Source organism: Haemaphysalis longicornis, unplaced genomic scaffold (assembly GCF_048455015.1).
Source record: "Haemaphysalis longicornis isolate Haplotype H1 unplaced genomic scaffold, Haemaphysalis longicornis Haplotype H1 scaffold_1, whole genome shotgun sequence".
Lineage (NCBI taxonomy): Eukaryota > Metazoa > Arthropoda > Arachnida > Ixodida > Ixodidae > Haemaphysalis > Haemaphysalis longicornis.
In genome coordinates, this window is record NW_027526203.1 from 353,167,560 (window position 1) to 353,195,262 (window position 27,703).

A 27,703-nucleotide genomic window follows, 5' to 3' on the forward strand; every position below is an offset into this window, starting at 1 on the left:
CTCACCCGTGCTAGTACTGCTGTAATGCTGTGACAATTTGTTTACTTTTAGAATCAGTAAACATTTTCTTCACACTGTGTATCAAGTTGCTTTCGCTGTGGTGGTCATCAATTGGACATTTGGTGTAATCCGCCTTTTTCATTGCGGTGTGCTGCCACCTAGCGTGCCTAGCGGAAGTTGAAGCTGTAGGGTTTGCCGGCGTTTCCTCCGGCTGTGTTCTCGTTGTATGCACGGCAATCCCACATTACGGCGAGGAGCAGCCGAAGTTTTACTTCTGTGTTGGTGTTATAACGCCTTTATATAATACCAGGCGTCTTCTTATCACTGAATGAGGGCTGGCAGAGAAATCTCGGACAGATCCGTGTGCCGTCCGAGTAGCAGAGCGAGCAGTACTTGGAGTCGTCTGGCATGAAGTGCGATCGCCAGTTCAACAAAGGCCGGCAGTTCGCAAAATGCCTTTAAGCGCTGGACACATGTACGATTGGTACACGCGATTCGCATGCGACTGATCGTTACGACTGTCGCCACTAGTCGTACGCGTGAATTTGAGACGGCCCGATGCGCGCATGAGATGCGTCGTCGGCGTCGCTCCGCCCACTGTTTTTGCTCCATGGTCAACTACGATGATCGCTGAGCTGAATTTGTAGATTCTGCGCGTTTGTTCGCAAGAAATGAATAAAGCAAGCAATCGTGAAGCGTTTTCTGCCTTCGGAAACAGTCCGCGCACACGCCGGCCGCGCCTGCCAGCTCGGCACACTCAGCGGCTCGAACCGGCGCAGACCACGGTAGCAACCGCGCTTGTCGCTGCTCTTCTGAATCAATCTGATCGCTAAAAAGTTCCACATGCGAGAAAGTAGGTGTTAGTGTGGTGAAAAATTGTGCTAGGGATTGTTGTCAGGGCTTATTTTACAAGCGGCGATCAGATATATCTGCTGCGATGGAAGCCTACGCTGACCGGTCGCCGCGGCGCGCGGTGCGCCGAGCAGCCGAGAGATGGCGATACCTGCGCGGAAGCATCGAAACAGGCTACGCAGATGTCTTGGTCACCGATCGCTCAAACGGCAGTTATAACTTAAATAGAGTTCCACATGCGAGAAAGGGGATGATAGTGTAGTGAAAAGTTGTGTTGCGGATTGTCATTCGCAGTTGCACAGATAGCAGCGATCAAATATCCGCCAGGATGCTAAGCCTACAGTTCCCATCTCCCGAGCCGACGCGAGCGACGCAAGCCGCCGTAGCCGATCGCGTGCGGCCGACGGGAAGCGATAGAAGCCGACACCGTTCCCCTTTCGGCACTCCGAGTTACAGCGGAACGCAGCACAAGTTGTGGGCATTGTTCCGCGCACAACGAGCGCACACAAAAAATCAAACGATATAAATACAACCACGACCCCTTCCCGCTTGTGCGGGAGCTGTGGGGAATGTCGTCTGCTGCCCCTACTGGACTGCTTAGGGACTTGGCCGCTAGGGGATTGCGCATGCGCAGTGGGGTTGTGAAAGAGGCGGATTACTTAGGTGTAGGTGGGCTCAAAATTATGAAAAAATGGCTAACAATCAATGCATTTATGTAACATTTACATTTGTCCCCTAGCATTAACACATACAGAAGAAGTGGCCATAACTACCTTGGTTGGTACATCTAAATCTTGAATCAAATGTGTGGAGTGTCTGGGATCCTGGGGTGATCTGGCCGGCTCTTTGGCATAGGCCACCACGCCCTCCCCAGCCCGTTAACCTTGTGGGCCACTGTACCCACGGCAGCCCAGCGAAAGTCACTGATACGAGAGCACAGTAGACAGTAGTGCCAAAGCACAGCCGTTTATTTGCGATCTCCCAAAAGCATAACCTCGGGAGAGCACAGTGGTTTGAGATAGGTGGCGAGGCAGTGGAAGTGGTAAGCGAATATGTCTACTTCGGCCAAGTTGTGATCCCGGATCCCAATTATGAGGCAGAGATAATTAGAAGGATAAGAATGGGGTGGAGTGCATTCGGCAGGCATTCTCAGATAATGAGTGGCAGCCTACTATCCATTGTCCCTGGAGAAGAAAGTGTATGACAGCTTCATCTTACTGGTACTCACCTACGGGGCAGAAACTTGGAGGCTCACTAAGAGGGTTCAACTTAAATTGAGGATGACTCGGCGAGCAAAGGAATAAAAGGTGATAGGTGTAACATTAAGGGACAAGAAGAGAGCAGATTGGATCAGGGAACAAACGCATGTTAAGGACATATTAGTAGAAATTAAGAAGAAAAAATGGGTGTGGGCAGGGCATGTCATGCGAAGGCAAGATAACCGTTGGTCATTAAAGGGACACTTAAGTGAATTGGTCAAGCTCCTGTTTTTGCTTGCACTGCGTAAACTGGCTCAAATTAGCACACTTTTCATTGTTTATCTGGTTGACAAGTTGTTGGTAATTATTTTATAAAGCTAGAAGAAAAACTACCATGCGCGGTCTGCGGCGGCCGCACCAACTAAACGCTGTGACGACGGGAGGAGGTGCACCGTGATTGGACGATGCCCACGGTTAGCATTCAAACAAGTTTCGGTTTTGGTTCTGTAAAACAACGTGCTTGACATCCGACGTGATCTGATGGGCATTATCGATATCTCAGTAATCGTCATACTGCGCTTATGCCATGTTGTTGGCTGTAAAATGCCTAAGATAAGCCTCCCAGGACGGCTTGGAATCGTAGCAATCACTAGCCGAGGCCTACGCAGTGGATGAACGTCCTCCGTGTTACCGCAGACGCTCAAATTCCATGCGCTTTTCCCCGATATTTGGGGCTTGCGTGACTCATGCCTGTATCGTAAAAAGCGTGTTCGCACCAAGCCAAGCATCTGCTGATTCTGGCCTGTGCCCACTGCCTGCAAGCAGTCGGTGCTTGTGGCAACAGCATGCCAACGAGAACTGGCTAGCACGTCAGTGTCAGTATGCGCGCGTTCTGCGAACTCGCTCGTGGAGAAGTGAACGTTACGGCCCAAAAATGGTGAACTCAGTTTAGAAAACATCGGCCGCAAACGAAAATAATCAGCTTACAAAAAAAAAAAAATAACCCTCGGGGATTCGAACTTGTGACTTGCAAAACATTATACCTAGCGCTCGAGAACACTCGTCCACGGGCCAGCGCTGTCGATGGCGGAAATATAAGGTATATAATGTATAACCAGTTTACACTTTTATTTAGTTTTAGCGTTTTAAGCAGCTTAGGTTTTAGCGTTTTAAGCAGCAGCTTAGTTGTATAGCGCTCGTGCAGTAAGCGCCCCCCAAATTTCCCCCAATATCTCATGTCTAGCAATTGCATTTCTTAGACGGAAAAGCGTTCGCAGATGTGTAGTCGTGCTGCTGACCGCTGTGCTTGTTCACTCAGCGCAAAAGAGTGCTTCCTGCTCCCTAGTTTTACGCTGAACGGTAAAAGTTTCAGTTGATTTTATTTCCTTAGTACCTATATTGGCTTCACTGACTTCTCCCGCCTTCAAGTGGCCTTAGATTTTCCTACTTAGATTTTCCTAGCGAAGCGTCGCATGTGCGCTTGCGCAGCACTTGTGTGGAGCGACCTGGACTTGGAGCTTGATACAGTGTACAAACTAGCAAACTAAAGAAATGCAAATTCTTCCATTCACAAACGTGTCATGGCTTAGTTTCAGCTGAGCGAACGAATTGCGACGACCCGTCGGCGGCCGGCGGACTAAACGCTGTACCATAAACGCTGCGCTGACTGGCTCTGTCGGAAGTTCGGCGTGCCGTGCAGTAGCACAGTCAAGCCAAGTCATCTCCTCCTGACGTCACACGAAAATGCCACAGAAAATGGGCGAGGATGCAAAGAGGAGGACAGCATTTTCGAATTGATTTTTCTACTAAATAAATTCGTGTAAACGCAGTGGTCGAAACATGGCCTATGGACTCCGGACTACAATTTGCGCTAGTAATCCCGCAATGTTTACAAATCACTTCAGTGTCCCTTTAAGGGTAACAGAGTGGATCCCTAGAGAAGGTAAGCGTGGCAGGGGGCAGCAGAAACTTCAATGGGCAGATGAGATCAAAAAGTTTGTGGGAATAAATTGGTTGCAGTTAGCACAGGACGGGGATAATTGGAGATCTATGTGAAAGGCTTTTGCCCTGCAGTGAGCGTAGATAGGATTATTATTACTATTATTATTATTATGGTGATGATGATGATAAGCATGCAAGCACGAGGCCCAACGGTGTTCATGATTAATGCCATTCAGCTGGGATCGGAGTGGGAGGCAGAGACGGCTAGCAGCAAAGACTCACCATCTTCAGCTGATCTCCGGGCGAACATGCGCAGTCGCGGACCTGCCCTCACGTGTGTGCATGGAGCGGTGGTGCCGTCTCTCGGGGCTCTGCTGAATTAGCAGTGCCACCTGGTGTCACAATCTCGACGAGTCACATCCCGCGATCCTGGATCGGGACCGTAAATCTTCCCGATTCGTACACTTTACTCAACTTAATCTGCTTTTTTGCGCCTCTACATTTGTGCTATTTCTGCCTGGCCAATTGGGTGTGAGATGTCTTAAATAAACAATGTTTTTTTGTGTCTTTATAATCTATATGCTTAGATATCTCCAGGGATTGGCTGTGCTGAGAGTGTGCAATAGAGTGTCTTCTTTTTTTCAGGCAAGTGATGCCAAGAAGGACACCTCAAGTACGCAAGGAATGGCACAAACAATGGAAACAAGCAGCTTGTTGCAGCACAGGATCAAAGATGTAGTGCCGCAGCGCATGGTTAAAATGACGGAGGCCATCCTTAATCGAGACTTCAACAAGTTTGCTGAAATCACTATGCAGGTGTGTGCACTCTGGCATCTCAGTTTATACATTTCAGAAGCTGAGTAAAATTAATTGCAGAATGTATAACTTCACAGGTTTTACTGCATTGCAGATTAACATTTAAAATATTGTGCGAACCATGCCATGGTAATGGTGTTTGTGATTCCATTCAACGTAGTTTGTCATAAAAGCATAAAAGTGCAAACTTTCTGGTCATGCTGCCTTGCTCCCATGTGGAAGGCCTTCTCCATCGTGGCAGTCTCAGATGCGAACTTGGTGATGGTTTTCGGGGGGTTACGGACGATTCCATTGAAGTGTTCCCATTTGATGCCCCACATGAAGCAGCTCAGCTGCTTCTCTTCCGCCATTTCAAGTTCAGCTCGCTAGAAGAATCTCTTTGTCTCTTGATGAACATGGCAATGCCTTTATTAGGAAGCCGAGGTTATTCTTTCTGCACACTTGTGGGAACGTCATAACACTGACCATGATTTGAGGGAGCTCTTGCGGATCCCAAGCCAATTTGAGCCAGATCTTCTAGGCAGAAGAACACTTGTCTGAAAGTATCTTCATTGTCCCACCTGTTGAAAATCTAGGCTCTCTCAACGTGTTCCAACCGCTCTTTTGTTCCAACCGATCCGCGGAACAATGACAGTTTTGGGGGCAGTTTCCTGGTGCTGGGTATGGCATTCTTTTTCTTGGATTTCGCTGTCACAACTCTGCGGAATCTTGGCAGAAGATTTTGGTGCTATCCGTTGGTTCTTCCTGGCCTTGTTCAGTGGCTTATGTTATGTAGCAGGAAGGGGCGTGTGTTATTGCTAGAGCAATGGCTGCTTCTTCGGCTTTGGTGATGGAGATGATGAGGAGGCTAGCCGTAGCGAGAGTTGTGCCATTGGCTTGGTGGCTGCAGCCGCATGTGCGGGGTGAGTGTGATAGAATGCGGTGTCAGTATAGCAGGCTTCTTGATCACTGGCGTATTTTGTAGAGAGGAGGCGGGCTCGATGTTGTCGTCGGCCTGTGTTGTTGATGGGGTGCATGTGCCTGGGTATCGGGAGAATGTGTATGGCGCTTCGATGAGCAGCCGACAGGCGTATAGTGTCCACAGTTTGGGGGAGGGAGTATCCTAGCTTGGCGAGTACTTGTAGCCCGGTTGCTGTGAGTCATAGGCGTTGTAACTGGTTGTTGGTGTGTGCCTCTATGAGCTCCGATAGTGTGTTGTGCAGGCCTAGTTGTAAAAGTCGTTCGGTAGAGGTAAATGCGGGGAGTCCAAGAGCAGTTTTGTAAGCCAGATGAAAAAAATTTTGACCAAGACCAAAAAGTTAACCGCCGTAATGACAGGTGGCTTTGTGCAAGCGCTGATGAGGTGCCTACAGTGATACACACAAAATTTCTGTCTGTGATGCTGCTATCCGTCGTCAGCAACGAGGATAACATCATGCTGCCACAGTTCTTTGCATAAGGACTTCGCGTTAGCGCTGCCACATACGTGGATATGCTTTCCACCGTTGTAAAGCCATGCATAGAGAGTGTTTCAGCAAGATTCGGCTCCTGCCCACACCACCTGGGTCACCCAAGAATGGCTGGCTGACAACTTCTTAAGACCCCATCACTTCCACCTTGTGGCCTCCTAGTGCTCCAGATTTAAATACGCTTGACTACAATGTCCGGGTCGTCATTGAGGGAGAGGCCAACAAACAGCCACATAATACAAAAGACTCATCGAAGGCCGCCATTGCTCACTCAATGGCCAACATCTGCTCATCCTTTGGTCTGATCCATGCATGCAGCCGTTTCTAAAGCTGAATCGAAACGCTTACTGCTGTTGATGGTGGATTCATTGAGTAGTTATGGAAACAAACCATAAGAGAAATATTTTGCAAAGTTTGGTGAAAATAGGTCTGGTTTTGGTGGAGATATTTTGTTGTGCTTGAAGCCAACATTCTGTTCTCAAATACCTTGCGCACCCGGCACTTGCGTTTTCGTTGTGTTTGGTTATTTTTGGAGTTTAAAGAGTTCAAGCAATTTTTTTATTTTAAGGAAAGCAACCAGCTGCACGCTGTATGTTTGGACACTTACCCTCCCATCCACTACATGAACTCAGCTTCATGGCACGTGGTAACCCTGGTTCATCGCTACAATAAATTCTACGGCACAAACAAGGTATGCCATTTTACGATAAGTTTTTAAACCAACACGAGACCTTTGCTGGGGCGCCTGGTATCTGTTTGAATGTTTCTGGGAAGCCTCTAGGTAACATGGGAGCCATCCACTCTGATGGAACGACACAGCTACAAAGAAAAGCTATGCCACTTCCAGAAATAGGAAAAATGCTGGACAAATTTTGCGTACTAAAACCCTGGACAAACTTTTCTTCAACTGGGGTGGCATTTCAGGGTGGGTGGGGGGGGGGCACCTACTAGCTGAGCTTGTAGTTAACTTCATTTGGCCCGGTCTTGCAGCAATATAACCCATGAATCGCAGTGCAGCAGATGCCTGTTATTGTAAACCAGTTGGTGTTGAGTGAAGTGTTTTCTATAGTCAGAGGTTCACCATAAATAAAGTCGTTTTAAACGCTGATTTAAGCTACTGAAATTGCTTGGAAACTAACTGAAACGTTTGTTATTCTGCGGGCATGTGGAATGCCACATTGATGCAGCAAGTGTGTGTTATATGCCGCATCAGATATGGGGCATTGAAAAAGTTTGGTATAAAAAGTCTGCCTTTCATTCAAGAATTTTCCAAGCTTGTCTTTGGCATGCACTATCATTTCCAGCATCTACAGTATATTTCTCTCCTTTAGAATACAAAGCCAACACAAGTTTATGCTTAGATCACGGAGCAAAAATAAGATAGGAGATGAAACAAGGCTTCCTAGCGCGGCCAGATAATGTCACAAGCGCTCATCATAGGTTAACCTAGCAGCATCTGCGTGGGTGAAGATACTGCGCGGCCACTGTGATCAGCATTTCACTGCGCAGCCACGAAATGAGTTGCGGCCGCTATCATTCAGTCCAATAGGTGCTGCTACCCTCTTCCTTCGCCATCGCAGCTGCGAAGCTTTGCAGTCCACCTTGGTTTTCATTGCGACATTATCTGGTCGCTCGCCCGCTCTCGCTGCGATGGGCCTTTTCGCCTCCTATATATTCTTGCTCCGTGGCTTAGATGGAGCACTTTCAGGCACCCTTATTGCAAAACACTGCTTGTTCGGTTTCTGCATTTTGACGAACTTTTATATCCAGCTTAACACTTCTATTGTGAAAACCGTTTTCTTTTTACATCGAGTCATTCATCCAGTCACACCCGCAGATACTGCAAGGTTGAAAATTCAAACTGGCTTGTGACGGCGTAGCAAAACTTTGCCAGTATTCTGCCTCAAAACATTGTGCTGCATCAGAAGCTCCAAGGCTGAGACCATTGTCAAGGATACCGGTGTTTACTATAGTGAATTTGCCTCGTTTCGCTATTTACTATATTGAGATATTTTTCCACAAAAGGCATGTGAAATCAATTGCGGCCAGCCCTTTTATTTAATACAACAACGGAATTTCCGATATCCAAAGCTGCTATACCATTGTTTACTGTATCTACAAAATTGATGTAAATTTCATGAACAAAGCAGCTGGAAAAACTGGATCTGAAGCTATTCAGTGTAGTCAATTATTCTGCATGCATATGTTTTGTGAAAGTCGTGAACTTGAAATGCAAGTAAAGCGCACATCTGGCTGACATTTTTTTTTTTAGCTCTTATCATGAGTAACTCGAAGGTATTGTATATTGTGGGGGCGACAACTAACGTGTTTTTCTTTTTTGACAGCTGGCATATTCATTTGACGCTGGCCCAAATGCTTGCCTCTTTCTCTTGGAGGAGTCGTTACCAGAGGTGCTCGCTCTTGTTGAGTATGCCTTCTCTTCAGTGGCCAGGAGCAGGGAATTTTTTCGAGGCGCACCAGCAGTTGTTGGGACATTGCCACCTGTGAGTGTTCACGGAGCTGGCGTTGGGCTGCACAAAATGAGTGTTTTTCAATTACTGACCTGCCGTTTAACGGGATATTCTGAAGGTGCTGGTTTCTTTTTTTTTTCCTTTTCATTAACAAAGAGTGAAAATGCAGCAGGGATGTCCTGCAAGTGCTGCACTTCAAAAACTGAATGAAAACTGAACACGTTCCTCTCGATTTCTCTCGCATGATAGTGTGGTGTTGAGCCATTGCATTGTCGCGTAGTAATGGTGGCCCTACTGAATGGCAATGTAAGCTGGGGACGTGCAATCACCCAGAGCAGGGCTCCACAAGCTCCTAGTGTGGGGGCTCCACCTCTTTCTGAATGCCTCGTGGCCCAATTGCGGCTGAACCGCCAGGTGATTCCTCCCCGCTCTTAGCAGAGAACAAGGTGTTCTGCTTGCTGACACACGCAAAAGCTCCCCAGAGCCACTTGTTTATCGCTGGGCAGCCTATCCAAACAAGATTCGTGTTTTGTGGGAATGTCCGGCCATAAAGCCACATCTTCGACTGCCCTCTCTGACAAAGTTGCACACCCTGTTCAGCCCAGCCTGGCTGACTCTGGCTGGGCAGAATCAGCCAGGTGGCCATACTTATTGGCCTGGCAAGATAAGCTTGCTACAGTGCCTCACACCCTGTGCTCACTGAAATTGGGCCCCATTTGCGAAAGTGCTGTGGACTAAGGATGCTCAGTCCACCAGGATAATGAAGTATTTAGGTCAATCAATCAGTCAATCGTTCCACTGTACAGCGCATCACCGGCATCCCTCATTGGCAGGAGGAGGATCGGGGCCCCCGCTGCTCCAGAGGAACAGTGGCACGTTGCTGTTTCTTGTGACTATGATGATGTGGCGTAACAAATGTGCAGGCAATGTGTTTGCTTGTAGACAGGCGTGCATCACATACTGTGAGAAGAAAGAACAAAACACAACTGGATGAGTGCTGTTCCTTGCTTACTCCCGTTTTTTTGTGCTCTGGAAGCAGTGCACTGTTAATAACCTAGCCAATTTCTTTTAGAAGGGCAGCAGAAAATGAGAAAATAGTGATAAATGTTCCACCCTGTCTCTAAGGTTGTCACCTTTCACTGAAAAAAAAAAAAAAAATCCCTGGCTCTTTAAAGGTGAAGGGGGGGGGGCATACAGGAGGTTAAATTTGTGTCGAAAGAAAGACGTCATGTTTTTTTGACATGCCGTTTTGAGAACCAACCTTGTGTAGTGGCGTTTCAAAGCATACACATATTATTTCCCAAGTGAACACATGGCGCCACCTGGCCACGGCGGCGGCATTTCGTTGTGTTGTTCCTCCTCCTCTTGATCTCCCTCCATCGAAGGAAGCGTGCTCGCCCGCGTATTTTCTCTGCTCGCGTGTCTTTGCGCAGCTTGTCTACACATATTTATTGTCATAGTTGCTGAATTGACGCTTATAAAGTGCCAAAAGAAATATAATCACGTCACAGTGGCCAAAAAACTAGCCAATGACGGTCTGTTTTAAGTACGTAGTGGCAACCGCCCCGCTATTTAAAGGAGCCATGAAGAGAAAATGCAAGTTGGTTTTATTCGAAAGATTTCATGTTTTATAGTGCCCCCAGCGCTTGTCCGGATACAAACGGTGCTTTATTCACTGAGAAATTAAACAATTTAGGTTAAAATTTTGATTTTCCCGCTCAATCGTGCGTTTTCGTGGTCCCAAGTGACATCACTGAAACCGACCGCTCTGCAGCCTAGAGTACCTTCATTCACGCATCCGCCGTACAGGGTAGAGACACGTATACGCTGGCGCCGCCATTTTCGGTTGCTCGCTCGCCGCCGAAGCAAGTCATTGTGTCAAAACCGCGCTAAAATTATCGCCGCAACGCGGTTTACTGAAGAAGTTTGAATCATATTGCCTGTTTCGCGTTGCTAAGTCTCGTGGGAAACGAAAAGAATAACGCGTTGAGCCCGTTGGCCCAATTGCGGCGGCACGGGACCGTTCAAAGGTTGTCTCCACCCTGTACAGCGGTGTTGGTTTGTTCCCGCGTTTCTTTACGTTCCGTAACCTAGATGGCGCCACCATACCGTGGCAAGCGTTTGGTTTGTTTTTGCCCGCATTTAAACCTGGCTTGTTTTTGTTCTGGGAGAAAATATTCGTTCCCTGAAACAGTGCTCGCTCGACAAATGGGGTCATGTAAGACACCGTTGCTTGCGTCAATCGGCCAGTGTCGTCTGAGACAACCCCAAGCCCCGTAGTGCTGTGCAGCGAAACCAAGCATGCTGTGCGCAGTACGAACAGCAGAACGCATCAGTACTTCTATGTTTACATGTGCTTTCGTAACTTCCACTGTTTGTCCCATCATTCTTATTGCTTTGTAAAGAATGTGCCCTAAATTTAAGCGCAAATCGCTCGTTCGTCTAGTTTGTAAGTTCTACCTAATTTGCGTCTGCTTCTGCCAGCCTCCGCCAATCGCAGAGCTTAGCCCATGTGACGACATAGGTTCTGTTGCGGGAAATGAGCTGGTGGGTCGCATGACCATTCCCGTTTTTCCTAATTATGTAGCTTATTTGAGCGAAGTTTACGTTAAAAGTGGTGTCAGTATGATTCTAACGAGACAATCTTTTGAATGAACCAAACTTGTGTTTTCTTTTCATGGCTCCTTTAAAGAACCGGTCGGGCCGGTCAAAAACCAGGCAGGTGGCAACCCTACCTATTCCATGGCATCATGCTCACACTTGTGTAAGCAGTGTATTTATTTCTCAAAGGCGCTAAATCAACATCCAATTTAGGTTCACAGCAAAGGCTCCGTAGGATGATGTTTACAAAAGTTTTCCTGTTTTTTTTTGTTGCAAAGTGTGCAACCGTAAAATGCAGCTTTTTTTTTTTAGCTTTCGCATTTTTCCGTTTATTTTTTGTATGCGTGTGTATGCTTAGGATTATAGGATTCTAACTCAGCTGCCATTAACATTTATAATTTCAGTTCCTCTTTTTAATTCAGCCAAACCTCATTAAGCAGTTACAGAAAATACCAAGCAAGCGCATTTACAAAATTCTGTGTCTGATAGCCCCAACGCAAGAGGCCCGACGCTCTCTAACCCTTTCACTGCCTCTCCCCCCGAGATAACTCGGGCAGCCGCACATGCACACCCCCTACCGTGCCCGAGTATACTCGTGTCGCCTCGTCCTCACTCGCCACTGCTTGCGAGGAAACTCATGTAAAAGTATTACTGCGATCATTTCGTGCCATGTTGAAAAGTCACATAAATGCATAGATCGTGTCAGGTAAGTTTTATACAAATAGATGAAGCGCATGTTTCTTCATTCGCGTCACATGGGCGTGCTGGCCATGGCGGGTCAGGTGCGGCCAAAGCAGCAAAGGGAGCCTCGTTATCTTTATGTGAGCTGCCAGCTGCTGCTTTGTGTGGTGCGTCATTTTAAAGAATATGATACTCGAAGGTTTTTGGAACACCTGGACATCATAATTACCACATAAATATTTTTATAATTACTTCAATAATAGTTTGTTTATATTCGGTACAACGTTTTTATTGGATAAAGTACAGCTGAATAAATTGTTTGCACGTCCAGCAGAGCATGGTAGTGCATTACTAGGGTAAAATTTCTTCTGAACATGAAAAACAAAAAAAAGACCTGCAGGGAGTGAGGACCAGCCGTAAAAAAAGAACTTGGAATTGAAAGGTTAAGCAAAGACGGGGCAGGTTTATGGCATGCTGAGCTTGTGATGAAATGCTAGAGGTCAATTGCTTGCCCTCTTTAAACTTTTCCGTGTGAGGCCAATTAAGTGCCGATGGCCCGCTATAGCTAGATTCAGAGGCTCGTCGCCCAATTCCTGTTGTATTTTCAGACATGCCCAGCCATCTAATCTGCAGCTGTAAAACTACCACTTCAGTTTCATTTATTACAGTAGAACCTTGTTAACTCAAACTGTCGAACTTGGAGGCCATGTTGACCCCGTGTGTGTTCATACATTTTTACCCATTTGTGTTGAAACATCTTCAGGTGGACTCGAGATAACTCAAATTAATACCTGCAAAAATTTTAAAGCGCACCTTTTGTCCAAGCCTGGTATCTTAACGATCACTCTGAAACTATAAGCTTGCATGAGCTTGTTTGAAATGTGACACAAGAAAGCTACTGAAGATAAGTTTCAAAAAGTTAAATTGGCTGTACAAAGTGTGTGTTACAATGAGTGCTCTTCTTTCAAGCAGAAAGCTTTTTAAAAATCTGGCCATTGAACATGCTTGCTTTATGCTTTCCTGCAGGTTTATCACCATGTCCTTGTTTTGTGCACCCAAGAATTTCGTTATGTTGTTCTCTTATTTCGGCGATGATGCTTCCTCTTGAATTTTTGTTCGTGTAAAATTATTTCTCGGAACGACATGTGAATGGAAAAGAAGGCAAGAATTACAGCATTTTTGATTTACTTATAGACAAAAAAAAATTTCAATTCACCTAGCACTTTCTAGGTCTTGAGGTGCAACTGTGCCACAAGAACACCTGGATTGTGGTATTATTATTTCTATTGGCGGTGAGATGCTTGAGTGGCGCCCCCTGGCTCTGACGTCGGCTTAGGGACTCGCGCCGCTGTCGTTTGCTTCACTCTGCTTCTGAGGGGCAACAGTGCCTGTGCTAGAAATAGCCCGCTTTGATGCGTTAGTGCATTAAAAAGGGTATTTGCAGTAATTAAATTATCTTTTCAGCTTCTGACAGATCTGTATAATTTCAAGCTGTATCCCGCCCAAGTTTGCAACACACGAGCAGAGAGAGAACAACTTTCTTAAGAGCATTGGTCAGATGATTGTGTGTAACTCGTCCTCTCTAGCCTATATCTGCAAGGTTCAGTGGTCGGAGCTCCTCCATAAGTATCCAAAGGAGTAGGCTTCGCTGAAGTATTTTTGAGATGCTCTTATAGAGATTCAACAGTCTAATGCTACGCACCGAGCAGCGGGCCCTTACACATGCATCACACAGCTGGAAATAAAACGACTATTCCTTTTGTTGTTGTTGGCTTTTATCAGGTGAATATTTTTTTCTGTGCCCAACGCATTAATTTTTCTGCACCATCACAAATGTCTTGTTAGGAAGTTTGGGGGTGTTTGGGAGGCTCGTAATGTTCGTGTGGATATTTTTTGCTGGCTGTAAGGCATACAGTACCTTCTTCACAAATTGGCTTTCGTAATGGCTGTGTGCAAGAAGGTGCATATCCGCAGTGTGCATATCCGCAGCATGCATTTATTCACATGCGCATGCAATGAAAAGGTTTCTGCTACGCCACTGTGAAACGGCGCAGCCAACAATGTCCAGAGTACTCGAAGGTGGCTTTTGTGCCCCGAATTTCTGTCGTGACCATCGTTATCATAACGAACGGACTCTCAACCTGCACAGTTAAGGCGTGATTACGGTGGTGAAGTCTTCTTGATATACCTACTTGCTAATGGACGCAATAAATAGTATATGTGCCGGTTTCCAGTACAGCAAGAATCGAAACCGATGAATACGTACAAGCAGCCCTTTATTGTTTTCCAAGCCTTTCGGGTGTAAAGAACAAATAATGGTCTACTCTGGGGGGCGTTCTATAAATTGAAGAAAATTACTCTTACCCTCTTGTCCTGGACTGAGGAGCCCTTCCCACTAACCAGCTTGATTTTACTGTAAACTAAAATTTTCTCCTCCCCCTACTCCTCCGCATGTGTGCAGTTTTACTGTAACGCATGTCTGAATATTGTGAAGGTATGGCTGTGGGAAATGTACCAAAATAAGTCTCCAGGTCTGAACAAACGTAGTGTTACTGTATTTTTACCGTGCACGTGACTCGTTTTGCTCAATAAGGCTCCGTACTGGTTAGAAGCCTGGTATAAAACCCGTACGCGCCTATTAGGTTATTTGGAACTCAACGTATATTTTGTGCGGCCCATAGTGCATGTTGGCATAATTTCATGCCATGACAACCTAAAGGGATGTGATACAATACTTTCGAGTGTTTGGCAAAGTTGCAAAAACTGTTTTGCCTTACATACGATTACCGGGAATTGTAATGCCTTCTGCCAAAGCCAGCAGGCCAAGTCCTAATAATTTGTTTTGGTTTTGCATTTTTGCTGTTGTCACAATTATTAGCAGGTGACTGTTCCCTTTGTTTGAAAGGTTGCGAGATACAGGAGCTGATGCCTAGCTACAACTCTTTGCGCTCCGCACAGGACCGGCTTCGCAAGGAATGGGGGGACGGCGGCAATGTTTCTTCAGGAGCGGTATCAAAAACTATATCTTAAATCGCTCCCTGAGCTAGTGTATGCGATTTTAAATCTTTTAATATGATTAATATTTACGCACAAACCAAGTCTGATGCGGACAAGCATCAAAAGTCAACAAGCATCAAAAACAACCACTACTTAACTCGTACAGTATTAAAGGAACTCCCATTTTACTTACACAAAGTTATAAATATCTTGGCGTCACAATCACCAACAATTTAACCTGCTACATTGAAAAGATTTTCTCATCTGCCCGTAGAAAATTAGGCTTACTAAGGCACACCCTGAAAAGCTCTTCCCCTAGAACTAAACTTCTCGCATTTAACACAATAGTCCGGCGTTGTTTAGAGTATGCATCTGAAGTCTGGGATTCACACACTAAAAGACATATTAACAATTTTGAGAGAGTCCAAAGATTAACTGTTCGGTTTATTTACAATCGCTTCCGCCAGTTTGACTCCCCGACAGAACTAATAATTAATAACAAAATTTCAACTTTAGAATCCCGAAGGAAACTAGCGAGACGTAAATTTATTTTTCATCTATCAAGGAAAAACAGTATCATAGACCTTTCGCACGTCCTCACTCCGTTATCTTCACGTCCTACTAGAGGATACCATTCTTACAAATGGACACCTATCTTTGCACGCACTAACACCTTTAAGTACTTTTTTCCCTCGCACAACAACAGACTGGAACGAACTGCCGCACCATATTTCATATTTTTGAGCCTGGAAATGTACTAAAAACTTTTGAAAATTACTTTGAAGTGTGATTTAGGTTACTTGTGAATATTTTGAATACCTGTCTGTTTTTTTTTTTTCTGTCTTTCTCTACACCTGTACAACTATGTAATTGGTCATATCATTATCGTTGTACTGCCTCCCACTCCTGCTAGGGCCATTATTTTTTTGTGGCCTGCAGTATTTTATAAATAAAAAAAAATAATCTTGTGACAGCTCTGTGAAGGTAGTTAGTCTGATAACTCAAAAAGTATAGAAGATATTTTTAAACTGATATAAGTTTTATTATTAGGTTAGTTAACTACATAAAATTTCCTAATTTGACTAAATTTGGTCCATAATTAACAAAAATAGTTTTACTTGCCACGTCCCCCCTTAAACTGTACCGTGCCATCGCTATTTGGTCAAAGTGCTCAACACATAGCTGTTTTCATTTCCCACAATACCCAGCAACGCGAAATAGATAAGATGATTCAAAACCATGTTGCGGCGAAGGTTATAGCATGGTCTTGCTACAGTGACTTGCTGAGGGGGCCAGCGAGTGACTTACAATGGCGGCGCCAACGTATACGTGTCGCCACCCTTGCGGCGGACGCACTTGAATCGAGGCGCCCAAGCAAAGAATGGAGTGGAGTGACAATGCGGCTTTGAAAGACACTGATAAGCAGAGAGCAGAGATATAGGGAGAGAGCGCGTTGTCGAGCGACTAGCGTCGAGTGGGTGGGGAAAGCAGGTGCTTGGTCATCGCCATGGGGTTGTGTCGCATGTATTTTTGCATTCGTCGGCGGCTCGATACGAGCTTCAAATTCACTGTTTACCTGCCACCTGAACTTCAACTCCTCGCGGTTGGCACGTTGGCGTACTGCTGCCGCGTGGGGCCGTCGAAGGTTAACTCCCGCTCGCAAGTACCCGCCTGCTTGCTTGCATCTGTTCAGCAAGTGGTCTGGCCCGCATGTGGACCTTTGCACATCAAGCAGCATCGAATGGGGGTTCAAAATAAAGAAAGGTCGGCACGAGACAGTGAAGCGGTGTAAAGTATGGGAAAAACGCCGGTTTATCCATGCCAGGGTTCGTCATAGGAAGTGGACCGCATGCACTTGAGTGTCGTATCATCGGGGTTTTAATGCATTGTTTCTATGGGGAGTTTCTATGGGGACTGTGGTGATCCGTCGTAAGAAGCGCGTCGTCGTAAGTTCGGGGGATGTATCAGCGGGGGGGTTCCAGTGCAATTTGATATCATTTTACTGCCAAAGACTGCTCCTTAGTTTGATGGTTACATCATTCTATGAAAACTCAATGGCAGCAGTGCCACGCAGCACGGCGAGCAATTGATGCTGCCATCAAAATCGTGGAGAACGGCATATTTTGAATGGCATTCGAATCCCCTCATTTAAGTCCAATGACATCGCCTTGAAAGCATTTGAGACGCCAATGTAGCAGGGGTATTCGCAAGTTGTGTCTGGTACAGCAATGCACTTGCACAATGATAAGCAGCGCTCGTACCTTATGCCCCAAGGTTGTGTTTGCCAATGTCATGCCCGTTCAGTTATCACGCCAGTGCACAAACAATCCTTTCAGGTATTAATGTGACAAAATTCTCAGACATTCTACGAAAACGTCCGGTTCGACAAGGGGTGGATGATTAAATACCAATTTTACTCGAAGAGCCCCTGCAAGAAAAGAAAGTATTAATTGAAGTGCCTTGAAACGAGCCTTTCACACATCGTCCAAAAGAGTTGCACTCTCATACTGTTTGATATCCTTGCGTTCTTTGCTTGGTCATAATATATGTCATATAATAATGGGCCCTTGCTGGCTTCACTGATTCTGATGCAATAGTTCATCCGGAGACAGCCATTAAAAAGATATTTGCTTCCAGGGCCTTATGGACTACATGAACATTAGTCCGCTACATGATGCCATCAAGTTTGCCATACTTACTCATGTAAGAGCATTTTGTTTATTAAATTTTGTTATTTCTGCTAGCATTCTTTTGACCAGTAATCTGTTCAGCGCCATGTTCTGTTCCATTGGCACCTGCCCTTGCACGTACTATGTGCAGCCTGTCTGTACAATCCTGGAGAGAAGTGTGCCAGTGTTTCGCAGTGTTCGCCTGGTATCAGTCAGAATGATGCCAGCACAATGAATGCTGCTGGGGTCATAGACAAATGGGGAAATACGGCGTCGACCAGATGTGGTGGCACGGGCATCACCAATCACAACCAGGGTGTAAGGCTGAAAAAGTGAGAATTACGGAAGGCGCATGCGCATTTTCTAAAAGTTTGCCATAGTTTTGGCTGGTCCTGTAGGAGTATATTGAGTCCGAATGTACACACTAATTTGGCATCATTTTTTCCAGCCTGAAAGGCGATAAAAACAAAAAACGGAAAAAAAGCGAGGAAGTTGTTGCTGCACCTGGTTGTGCATCATTTCCGCCCGCATAAAAAATGAGACAATTTAAATCAGGGTTGTCGTAATTCCCCTTTACCATTTCTTACAACTTGTAGTTACTTTGGAATATAAAACCTTGTGAACTGTTATTGCAACTAACAGCTATGAAGCTATCTAGTGCTGTATAGAAATTAGGAGAGCTTGGAAGTAACCTTAACAGGATATCTATAGTGCTTCTTATAAGTGCCTCTGAACTTACTGTGCTTCACTTAGGCGTGCCGTATTTTCGCCCGTATAACCCGCCTTTGCATGTAACCCGCACCCCCCATTTCAATCCACAAACAAAAAAAAATAAATATCCCTGCATATTGCCCGCTCATTTTATACAGGAAAGGCTGGACCAAAGCTAATGAGCAACATGGCACATTTGTCGACGGAAAAAAAAACTTCCCTATATTTCATACCGAGTACATTCTCTGCATAATCACTCATTGTCACTGCTCTCGCTAAAGCTATCACTTGGGCCGCAGTCGTCACTGTCATACACAATATCATCTTCAGCTTCATCCATGCTGTTTGTAATGCAGCATCTCTTAAAGCTGTAGCGAACCATCTTGCGTGGAATCGCCTTCCATGCCGTGGCGATCCACTTACAAAACAGTGCAACATCAGGCCTGCAGACGTTCCCTGTCGGTGTTAAGTCATAGAGACCTTGAGCCATCCATTCAGCGTAAATACACTCGACGTGTGCTTTGAATGGTCTGTTCAGTGACGCATAAAAAGGTGTCGCCACCTATCATTCTTGTATGAATGCAGAATACAATTATCATAGAGCAAAAGTTCGAAACAGTTTACAATAAATTAAGTATCTGAAATAAGCTGTGTAGTGTGGCGGCAAAAGCCACCACCTCTTTTCAAACAAAATTCAGATATCTATCATCATCATGGAATGCACCGGTGTTTTCATGGTGTTTTTGAGTATTGGCTTTCACGCTGTTTACTCTTGAACGGTCCTTTTCCTTTCCAGAAAACTCTAGCTGACTTGCCAAATATTTTTTTCTCAGGTTGATATATTGTTGAGCTGTGTGGGAAAAATGAGTACTATCAATGAAATAAGAGTAGCTGCTGTAGGGGCCTCACGGCACAACATTCATTGCAGTGAAGCTGCACAGAAGGAAATACCTCGCGTATAATCCGGATCTCTGCTTTGCCCGTTAAATTTTCACATTTTCGGTGCAGGGTATATGCGCAAAAATATAGACTCCATGAAAAAAAATAATTTTAAGAAGTCTGTGAAACTGAGCACACTTATAAGATTGTCTCAGCAGTGAAACAAAATATGTGCATTAAAACGGGAGTTGCAGTGCCTTTGCTGTAATCGAATGGCACCAGCTGGGCAGGTTGCTGAATCTGTAGGTTGCACGAAGAACAGCAAGGTGGGGAGGGGGCCGCATGAACAGCTTCCAATGTAAGATGTATGTCATGAATTTTTGTGTACCTAGGGTTAGCTGATCAACCTGTGCATTTGCATTTATTTTGGGGAGGGTGGTTGTGTTGAGGAAGGGCGGTGGATGATTGATTTTCTCCTGTGTAATTCTGTTTAGGTCGGTGTTGGACCAGAACCACTGGATGATCCTGAGGGTTGCCTTCTGGACATGCATGGGTATCCAAAGTGAGGTGTGGGGCACAGCTGGCTGGTGCACAAGCAGGCCTCAGAAAGGAGGAACGCAGATTTTTGGCGTTTTGTTACTGGTGCATGGAGACTAACCGACTTATTATCGTGCCTAATGTTTTTTAGATTGACATATTGTGCCTATGTTAGAATTCAGGTGATGTCTATAGATTTACGTGTGCTCGAATATCTGCCATCTCGAGCACATGCCAGCTCCTAGTTTCTGCGCCGTCGGGTGCCCAGTGTTGTGGCATGAAGGCTACTTGCATAATAACTCATATGGTCATTGCCTGCTTGTGCCTTCACATCTACTGAGCTACATACCCTACCAAGTATGCTGGACATGCTTTTTTTTACACTTAAGCTATACATAGAGCAGATAACTGTTTACAGCTGAACCTCACTGATTAAGAATTATTGAATATAACGAATGAAATTTGAGGTTTGGTTGGTCATGCTGAATTTAAATGACACGGTATCAATTACTGATATGAAACAGTACTGATACGAAACAGTATTGGTTATAGTGAATGAATTTCACTCACCATGTGGCCAAAAGCAGTATTCAAGCTAGTGGGCACAGTCAAAGCCTCTCCAAAACCTCATCCCTTGACTGAAGGGTTGCTGTTGAAAAAGATGATGAAGCCTCCTGACTCCCGTGCACCTTAACATCATCATCATGGTTTAAATAGAATAATGGTATCCTCTGCATGTCCCAGCCGTGACATTCCATTTCCTCAACAGTACAGAGCCAGCCCTTCCTGCACGGTGAAAAGCATCAATCAAACACGGTGCCTAAAGCAATCTAAAACATACCAAACCACTGTTATTTATGAAAAAGATTGGCACAAGAGCATTGATTTAGGAGATTTTCATGTAAAAATCTCTCAACTGAAACCCAGGCCTTTAGAATAGGAACCAGAGACAGCATCCCAAGGTCATGAAGTTTGAACAGCAGGTCTGCCTTTAGCAGTTGGTCAAATAAATTTCACTTGTGTTTAAAGCAAACCAGCAGGTGAGGCTACCCTCTTCCACGCCACATGGGCCTGCCCAGACTTCTGGGAAGGGACCAAACATCAAAGGACCGACCGCTCCCTTCTCCAGACTCGTGGAGTCCACTCTCGCCAGCCCCGACTTGCAGATCCCAAAGGACCTAATCAGCCAAGCAAAGGCAGGAGCAGAAGCCACTGGAGCCCTGAACGAGGGGTTCCACCTGTGATTTTCAAACATTTCTCTTCCCCTTCTCTTTCTCTCGTCTTTCCTTCAGTAAAGTTTAGTCAGTCATGCCGTACCATTTAGGAAACGGAATATTGCATCCCGGCACTGTGTCTTCTGGATTTTCTTAGCATGTCCGCGAGAGTGTGTTGACAAAGAGGAAGAGGTTGAGGCAGGCAGGGGCGCCAGCGTGCTGAGGGAGGAAGGGGAGGATTGGGTGCGTCCACTGTCTCGCTCAGTTGACTCCGCACCGAATTGGGAGCCAGGCGCCTGGTCCCTCCAGTCTTCTAACATGTTTCCTGGCATCACAATGTTATGGAAAACCAGCAGACAAAGGGCCAGGAGCTGCAGAGGGAACCATGATTTACACCAGTGGTTCTCAAATGGGGGTCCGCGGACCCCAGGGGGCCCGCAAGGGCATTTCAGGGGTCTGCAAAGTCCTCCCCGGAGCTCTTCCAGAACCCTCCCACCCAATTCATTTCTTCTTTTTGCTAAACCTTGTTGGAAATGCGAAGAGGTGGCTTTGCTGCGTGACTTGTACATAAAATTTCTTTGCATAGCCCATGTTTTAATGTTGGCTTTCTGCACGACACGCAAGCTATGCAAAAAAGCCAGACTCGCAAACCGCTGGGTGACTCTTGGCTGCAAGAGCAAATTGTTCGCCAATATTAAATGCATAAGCATAAAAGTCAGACATAAAAGGGAATTGAATGAATATGTTGGCAACTCTTGCTGCAAGTGTAGCTTGTTTGACATTTTGACACGATCAACACGATCACCGTGGGGCAGGGGCGTAACCAGGGGAGGGGGTGCATCTGTTCAGAACACTCTCGGTAATATTCTAATCGCCCTATCTCCCCCTTTCAGTCTTTTTCGTCCATATTTATATGCCAAATTTATATATTAATACATAAAAATGAAAATAAAAATGACAAGGATAAAAAAAAAATTACGGAGACGATGTTTGGGATAGGCTCTCTTTCTTTTTACTTTTCTTCTACCGGTGACATAACCCCCCACCCCCCCCCACCCCCCACCCCCACCTTCCCTCCGAAAAATATTTTGGGGTCCTCCATCACCTTTGCAAGCCCCAAAGGGGTCCTCAGCACACTTATGATTGAGAACCACTGATTTACACAATGATGATAATGTCAAGGTGCACGATTACATTCATAGTGCAGCGGAGGTCTTAAAATAGTGTGCATTAGTTCTGTTCCATTGTGGATAGTAAGTGCCTGCCGCCTGCAGGGCTCATCAACGGTTCTGTACTTTTGTAATGAGTGTTAACAAAGAAATTCTTGCTCCCAATAATATTTTGTTATAATGAGGTTCGAATGTACCATACTTTTAATCTGTAAGTTGCACCATTGTATAAGTTGCACGTCCCTCAAAACTGCTTTTGTCCTAAATATTTTCTTGCATAGGTCTTGCGTTATACAATGGGTGCAATGAAAATTCACTTTGAATTCTGCATATGCGTTTGGTTTTTGCCAACCACACACGAGTGAAAGCCAGTTTTATTACTTTTGCGATTGCACTACTGAGATGTCAATCAACCCGGAAAGCCTTGAAATTTCAGAGAACATGGGAAGCCTGGGAAAATTTGGGAAATGTCAGAGAATTTTCCTGTTTTTCAGTCTGTTTTGCAAAATTAATGTTCATTTTCCTAAAATAAGCGAGCCATACAAGCAACGTGGCCAATGGGACAATGCTATTTCCACTGAAATTTTTGTTGTGCAGCTTTTCACTGTGATATCAGCCTTGAACTTGGCCCTTCACTGGCATTCTTGCAAACCTTGTGCCATTGTTTCAAATGGACTCGGGGAGAGGTGCCACAACTATTGCCTGAATATGAGCACAGTTGCGTAAACATGCAAAAACTAGAAAGCTTACTATGTGATGTGTTTTACAGTGCCCCAGAGCATTCCATTCAAAAGCAAGACAGCTAAGATAGGCCTGTATGCGAAATTGCCGTCTTTTTATCAGAAGCTTGCTCTCTCCATTTAAAGTTTGGCGCGTGGGAATGTGGAATGTAAATGTCAAAAGCAATCAGATGTCAGTTGATATGCTCTGTTCTCAGTATAAGCCACATGGGAAGTTTTTAAGACACGGGAGTAGGAATGGGAAACCATCAACTAGCAGCGTGAAATACATATATGCATCCATTCAGTTGCTGTCACAACTTTTGGACTTTTTCAGGGACACCTTTATGAAATGTGCAGGGGGTTTCAAAATAAGAATGTGGTAGGAACCATGACCTCTGCGACAATACCCACGTGTGGGCCACTGCTGTATTATGTGGTTAAAACTTGTTTGAAAAGCCGGCCATTGCATACACGGAGAAGATGAGCGAGTCTGGGTAAATTGCTTTCAAGAAGTTTTGTTCTCCCAACTTGGATTTTTCCAACTGGGACTAAGCCGTTAAGTTGTCATCTCTAAAATCTATTACATGTCTTCTGTCTGCAGCTACAACAATTTGATGTGGTAATCTCAATTCACTTGATTAAAAAAATATTCATATTTGGTATCCACTTTTTACTTTCAACTGTGTGCAGTGCTCCACTTTGCATCCTTTTTCAAAGGATTCTGCCTCAGAAGTGTGGCAGCACCAATCCTTGTGGGCATCAGAGATAACTAAGGTGGAAATGTTACATTGTTTATAGCAGGCTTATTGTGTGACCCTGAAAATTTTGCATACCATAGCCTGTAATTTTGTGAAAAAAAAAAAGCCACGACTTGTACACTAAAAAATGCGACAGATATCCTACTACTGTATTGTGTCACAGGGTAACATTGCACATAGCCCACAGCTGTTAAATGGCACCTGGGAAATTTAGGTATCCATGCACCAAGTGTACCACTACAGAAGAACGAACCATGCTTCACCTAATTGGCTAAACTTTACAGTGTACCACCTGTCATGTCGGCATGTACAACATAGTTACAGACTCCTGATAAAAGCTTATCCCATCATACCTTCTGCTGGCAAGCTTGTCAATACAAAGGGGGTGTCACCCTGTCTGCCATGCATGAAAAGCTGGGCAGCGGGCTGTGTAATTTGCTCTTCCTCATCCTCTCGTCTCTCAATGACAACAATGAGAGTGTATTTTATTGTGTCATTCACATGTAGACACAGATTCAATATGATGTTCATGACACTAAACTCAATGTGCAGTCCTCCATGAGATCTGTCATGCTCGCTTTTTGTTTGGGCAAGGCTAAGCCTTTAGGCAGGCAAAATAAATTTTGCTGCCTCCATCTTTTTCTTTCAACTTGGAATCATGTGATGCCCTAAAAATGCACCGTTGATGATAACACAAGATGTGCGACCATGAATGTTGTGTGCAGTGAGTTTCCAACACTACAACTGTACTGTGCAACTGTAGTGCCAAAAACTATCGTAGCAAGCAGTTAACGTGTTCGTGGTGTCAAAATCAATGCAGGCTGCGTACAGAATCATTGACTCATAATTCAAGGCTTTTGAGGTTTCTGATGAAAAGCTCTGATCGCTTATCAGAACAGTTTTTTTTTTTTTGCTTTTTTCTCCCATTTGATACCTGTATGCTAGCCTCATTATCTGCTGCTTTTCCTTGAGTACTCTCCGGAAGGTACTGTGATGACATTGTCTTCTTTTTAATTAATTTTCCCCCATCTTTTCCAATGTGCCAATGCCCTAATCTCCTTTACCACTGATACACACAACTTCACCTTAGATGACCTTCTGAGTAATATGAAATGGGTCTGCTATTAAACACTAATTCAGGAATGCTGAGGCTCATGTCAGCTAAAGCTTGATTATGGTCGATAAAGTTGGAAAGGCACATGATGGGCCTGGATTTTCTGAAGTGGCATCTGTCATTTTGAAACGACACTGTGTGCTGAAGTTCGTAATCCAAAACGCCGATGTTCAAGTCCAGCACTTGTGTCTTTTTTTTAGTTTTTGTTTCGCTAATTATTTTTATTTACATTCGTGTTTTTAAAAGATCAGTTCTATTAGATAACGTTACATTAGGTTAGGTTATGTTAGGTTAGGTTAGGTGAGGTGAGGTTACGTTAAGGAAAGCATAGTGTTGTCAGATTAGCCAATCTAAAAAAGTTTGGGAGTGCGAACTAGGTGCAGACGCGGTGTTACACGAAAGAACGCGACTGGACATGAGTTTAGTGGAGGGCTTATAGTGATGTCGGACGGCACTGCCAGCATAGTGTTGTGTTCTGACTCAAATCTGTGCTAAAAGTGTCCACACACACCAGCACATGCATGAGAATTTGTGAAAAGACTTCTGCCTGTTTACTAACTAAATATTGACAATGCATATTGTGCATTGATCATGCAGTATGCCACCGCTAGGAAATGTCATCTGAAACAATCAAAACATGTCATTTGCATGTTTACATACATAAGAACAGCAAACTGAGCGAGTTGGCACATGTCCTTAGTTGAAAACTGTGCAAATGAAAATGAATGAGCTGAATGAAACTTAGCATTGAAATAAGATATTTGCAACACAAGCACAGGCTGTCAACTACACGCTTGCTGTGTGTGCCTGGCGTAAGCACAAATTTATACAGGAAAAAAATGCCAAAATTGTGCGACAACCTATAGCTGCTGCTGTAGGCGCACATTATAGCTACATGCTCAAAAATGCGGCCACCAGATTCTGTACTTAAGACATCTCGGCGCTGGATTTGCTGAAGGCCTTCAAAGAGTGCACTATGGGGCTGACATTCACGTTCAAGCTACCAAGTGCGAATGAGCTTCTGTTCCCAGACTTTGGGTTGAAGCTCCAGAAAGACTATGTTCGCTGGCTTAATAGGTCGCGATATGAACACTCCTCCTTAAATAGGCCGGGCCACTCAAAGCCTGTCGGCAGTGTCGTATGTTCGGTATGCATTAGGTAAATCTTGCCACCACGCCCCAGCTAAGGGTGTTTCGGCCTCGGTAAGGTTCAGGAATGCTGGGTACCTAGCATGAGTGTTGGCAGGATTTTGTCTTGAAGGAGGCAAACCTGCTGCGCTATGGAGGAGACGGCGGGGAAGGGGGCATTTTTGTTCTGGTGTGGCTTGGGGTGGGCAAGTGCCCCTTTTGCAACCTCTTGCCGATGCCCGTGGTACCTAGAGTGCACGATTCTGTGGTCTGAGAGAAGTGCAGCCATAAGGTTGCATGTGGAAATATCGCCAGTGGCTTCAATGAATATCAGCTGGTAGTAGCACCGTGCTACATCATGCTACTCATTGGTGCTTGGCAGAATTTTATTGAGTTGCCATAACTGCACCAGTATATGGCACTTGGGTTGTAGCACTCTTTGTTTAGATTTTTTTTTTTCACTTGTTTTTGTTTTTGTTTTTCGCTATTGTGTCTGCTCTTGGCTTTTTAATGGTATGGATGATTCTATTCTCCCGCTCCAAATGGTTTGGCCGACAAGTATCTACAGCCAAAGAAACAATGATTGAGGCATTTATATGAATAAACTAATAATTTCATTAAATAACATGTAGCAGAAAATAGTAAATTGATCAACTAGTAATTTAATTAGATAACTAATAATGCATAACAGCCAAAGGAGACATTGCCTTGACCAAGCCTCCATGCCGGTGCACACCTCCAGGCATAGGGGATAGTTTCAGCTGTCCCTATTCGTACTCCTGGCAAGAATTATGTTAAAAGTTGTTTGCACTCCTCGAGGCCAGTTAGGGTGTGATGACTTGGGCTTCGTTTCATAGTATTCTGTTCATTGGCTGTACTTTTTTACTGTTGGTAGAAGTTGCGTGCACGTCTCACATGCATCGTTTGTTGTGTGGCAGTGATTTGGCTCTTTTTTTTCACGCCTGGAGGGGCCCCAATATTGAGTAATGGCATTGTCTGAATGGGGCACTTTGGACTTAGCTAAAGCTAAAGATGACATCCCTGAGGTACGTTGCCCGAGTCTGCTTTTTCCTTTGACAACTTCGGATCATTTGAGAAGGCCTTCAAGGACTTCTGACAGCTAGGCAGCACACCAGCTTTTTGTGGTGCATTGGTCCAAGTTGGTGTTTCTAGAATTAATACTGAATGCATCAGATACACTGACAAGGACAGCATTTCAGAGCGTGGTGCTTGTGTCTTCCAGCATCGCATAGACCTCTCGCATAGACCAATAATATATCTTGACTAAATCCCTCAACATGCATGTGGCAGAATTATTACACAAACTGCTCACTGAAACACTAAATGTAAACTTTTGTAAGCATGTATATATTGCCGCGAACCATACATTGGGTTTGTTTATTTGTGTTTTGCTTTTACCGCCCGGCTGTGCCGGTCTGTGTTATCTCTGCGCCAAGGAAAGCGCGTGTTCAATTCTTTCTTTCTGTGCCGCATGTGTTATCTGTTGTGATAGGGAGAGCATTCCGATCTAACGTGAACAGCCCAGAATAATCTTCTTGGGTCTACTATGTTCTCGATGCGAATCGACGTTTCGAGAACCACGCGCGCCAAAAGATAAAAAGCCTGCAGTGCGGACGCCGGGGCATTCGATTCTGCGACGCTCGCTGACGCAAGTCACTTTGTTGACCGCTGCTTCGCCGCCTCTGTATTCTTTTAAGTTGTTAGGGGAGCACAAGTTCGCTCCAATAAACTTGTTTCTCCTGCAAGACAACTGCGTCGTCCTTGGCTACGTGACAT

General features: G+C 44.9%; 1 protein-coding gene across 3 annotated transcripts in view; it reads left to right on the top strand.

The window, feature by feature from the left end:
• Positions 1-24,227, top strand: part of Mvd (mevalonate diphosphate decarboxylase) — a 45,657-nt gene extending 21,430 nt beyond the window's left edge. For 2 of the 3 annotated variants that reach the window (XM_077685994.1, XM_077685996.1), the window contains 5 exons: positions 4,638-4,808; positions 6,825-6,947; positions 8,602-8,760; positions 17,644-17,709; positions 19,760-24,227. In XM_077685994.1, the coding sequence (XP_077542120.1) occupies positions 4,638-4,808; positions 6,825-6,947; positions 8,602-8,760; positions 17,644-17,709; positions 19,760-19,831 (591 nt within the window). In that variant the 3' untranslated portion in view covers positions 19,832-24,227. The remainder of the gene's footprint in view (positions 1-4,637; positions 4,809-6,824; positions 6,948-8,601; positions 8,761-17,643; positions 17,710-19,759) is intronic. The other variant, XM_077685995.1, reaches the window with a different exon arrangement.
• The last annotated feature ends 3,476 nt before the right edge of the window (positions 24,228-27,703 follow it).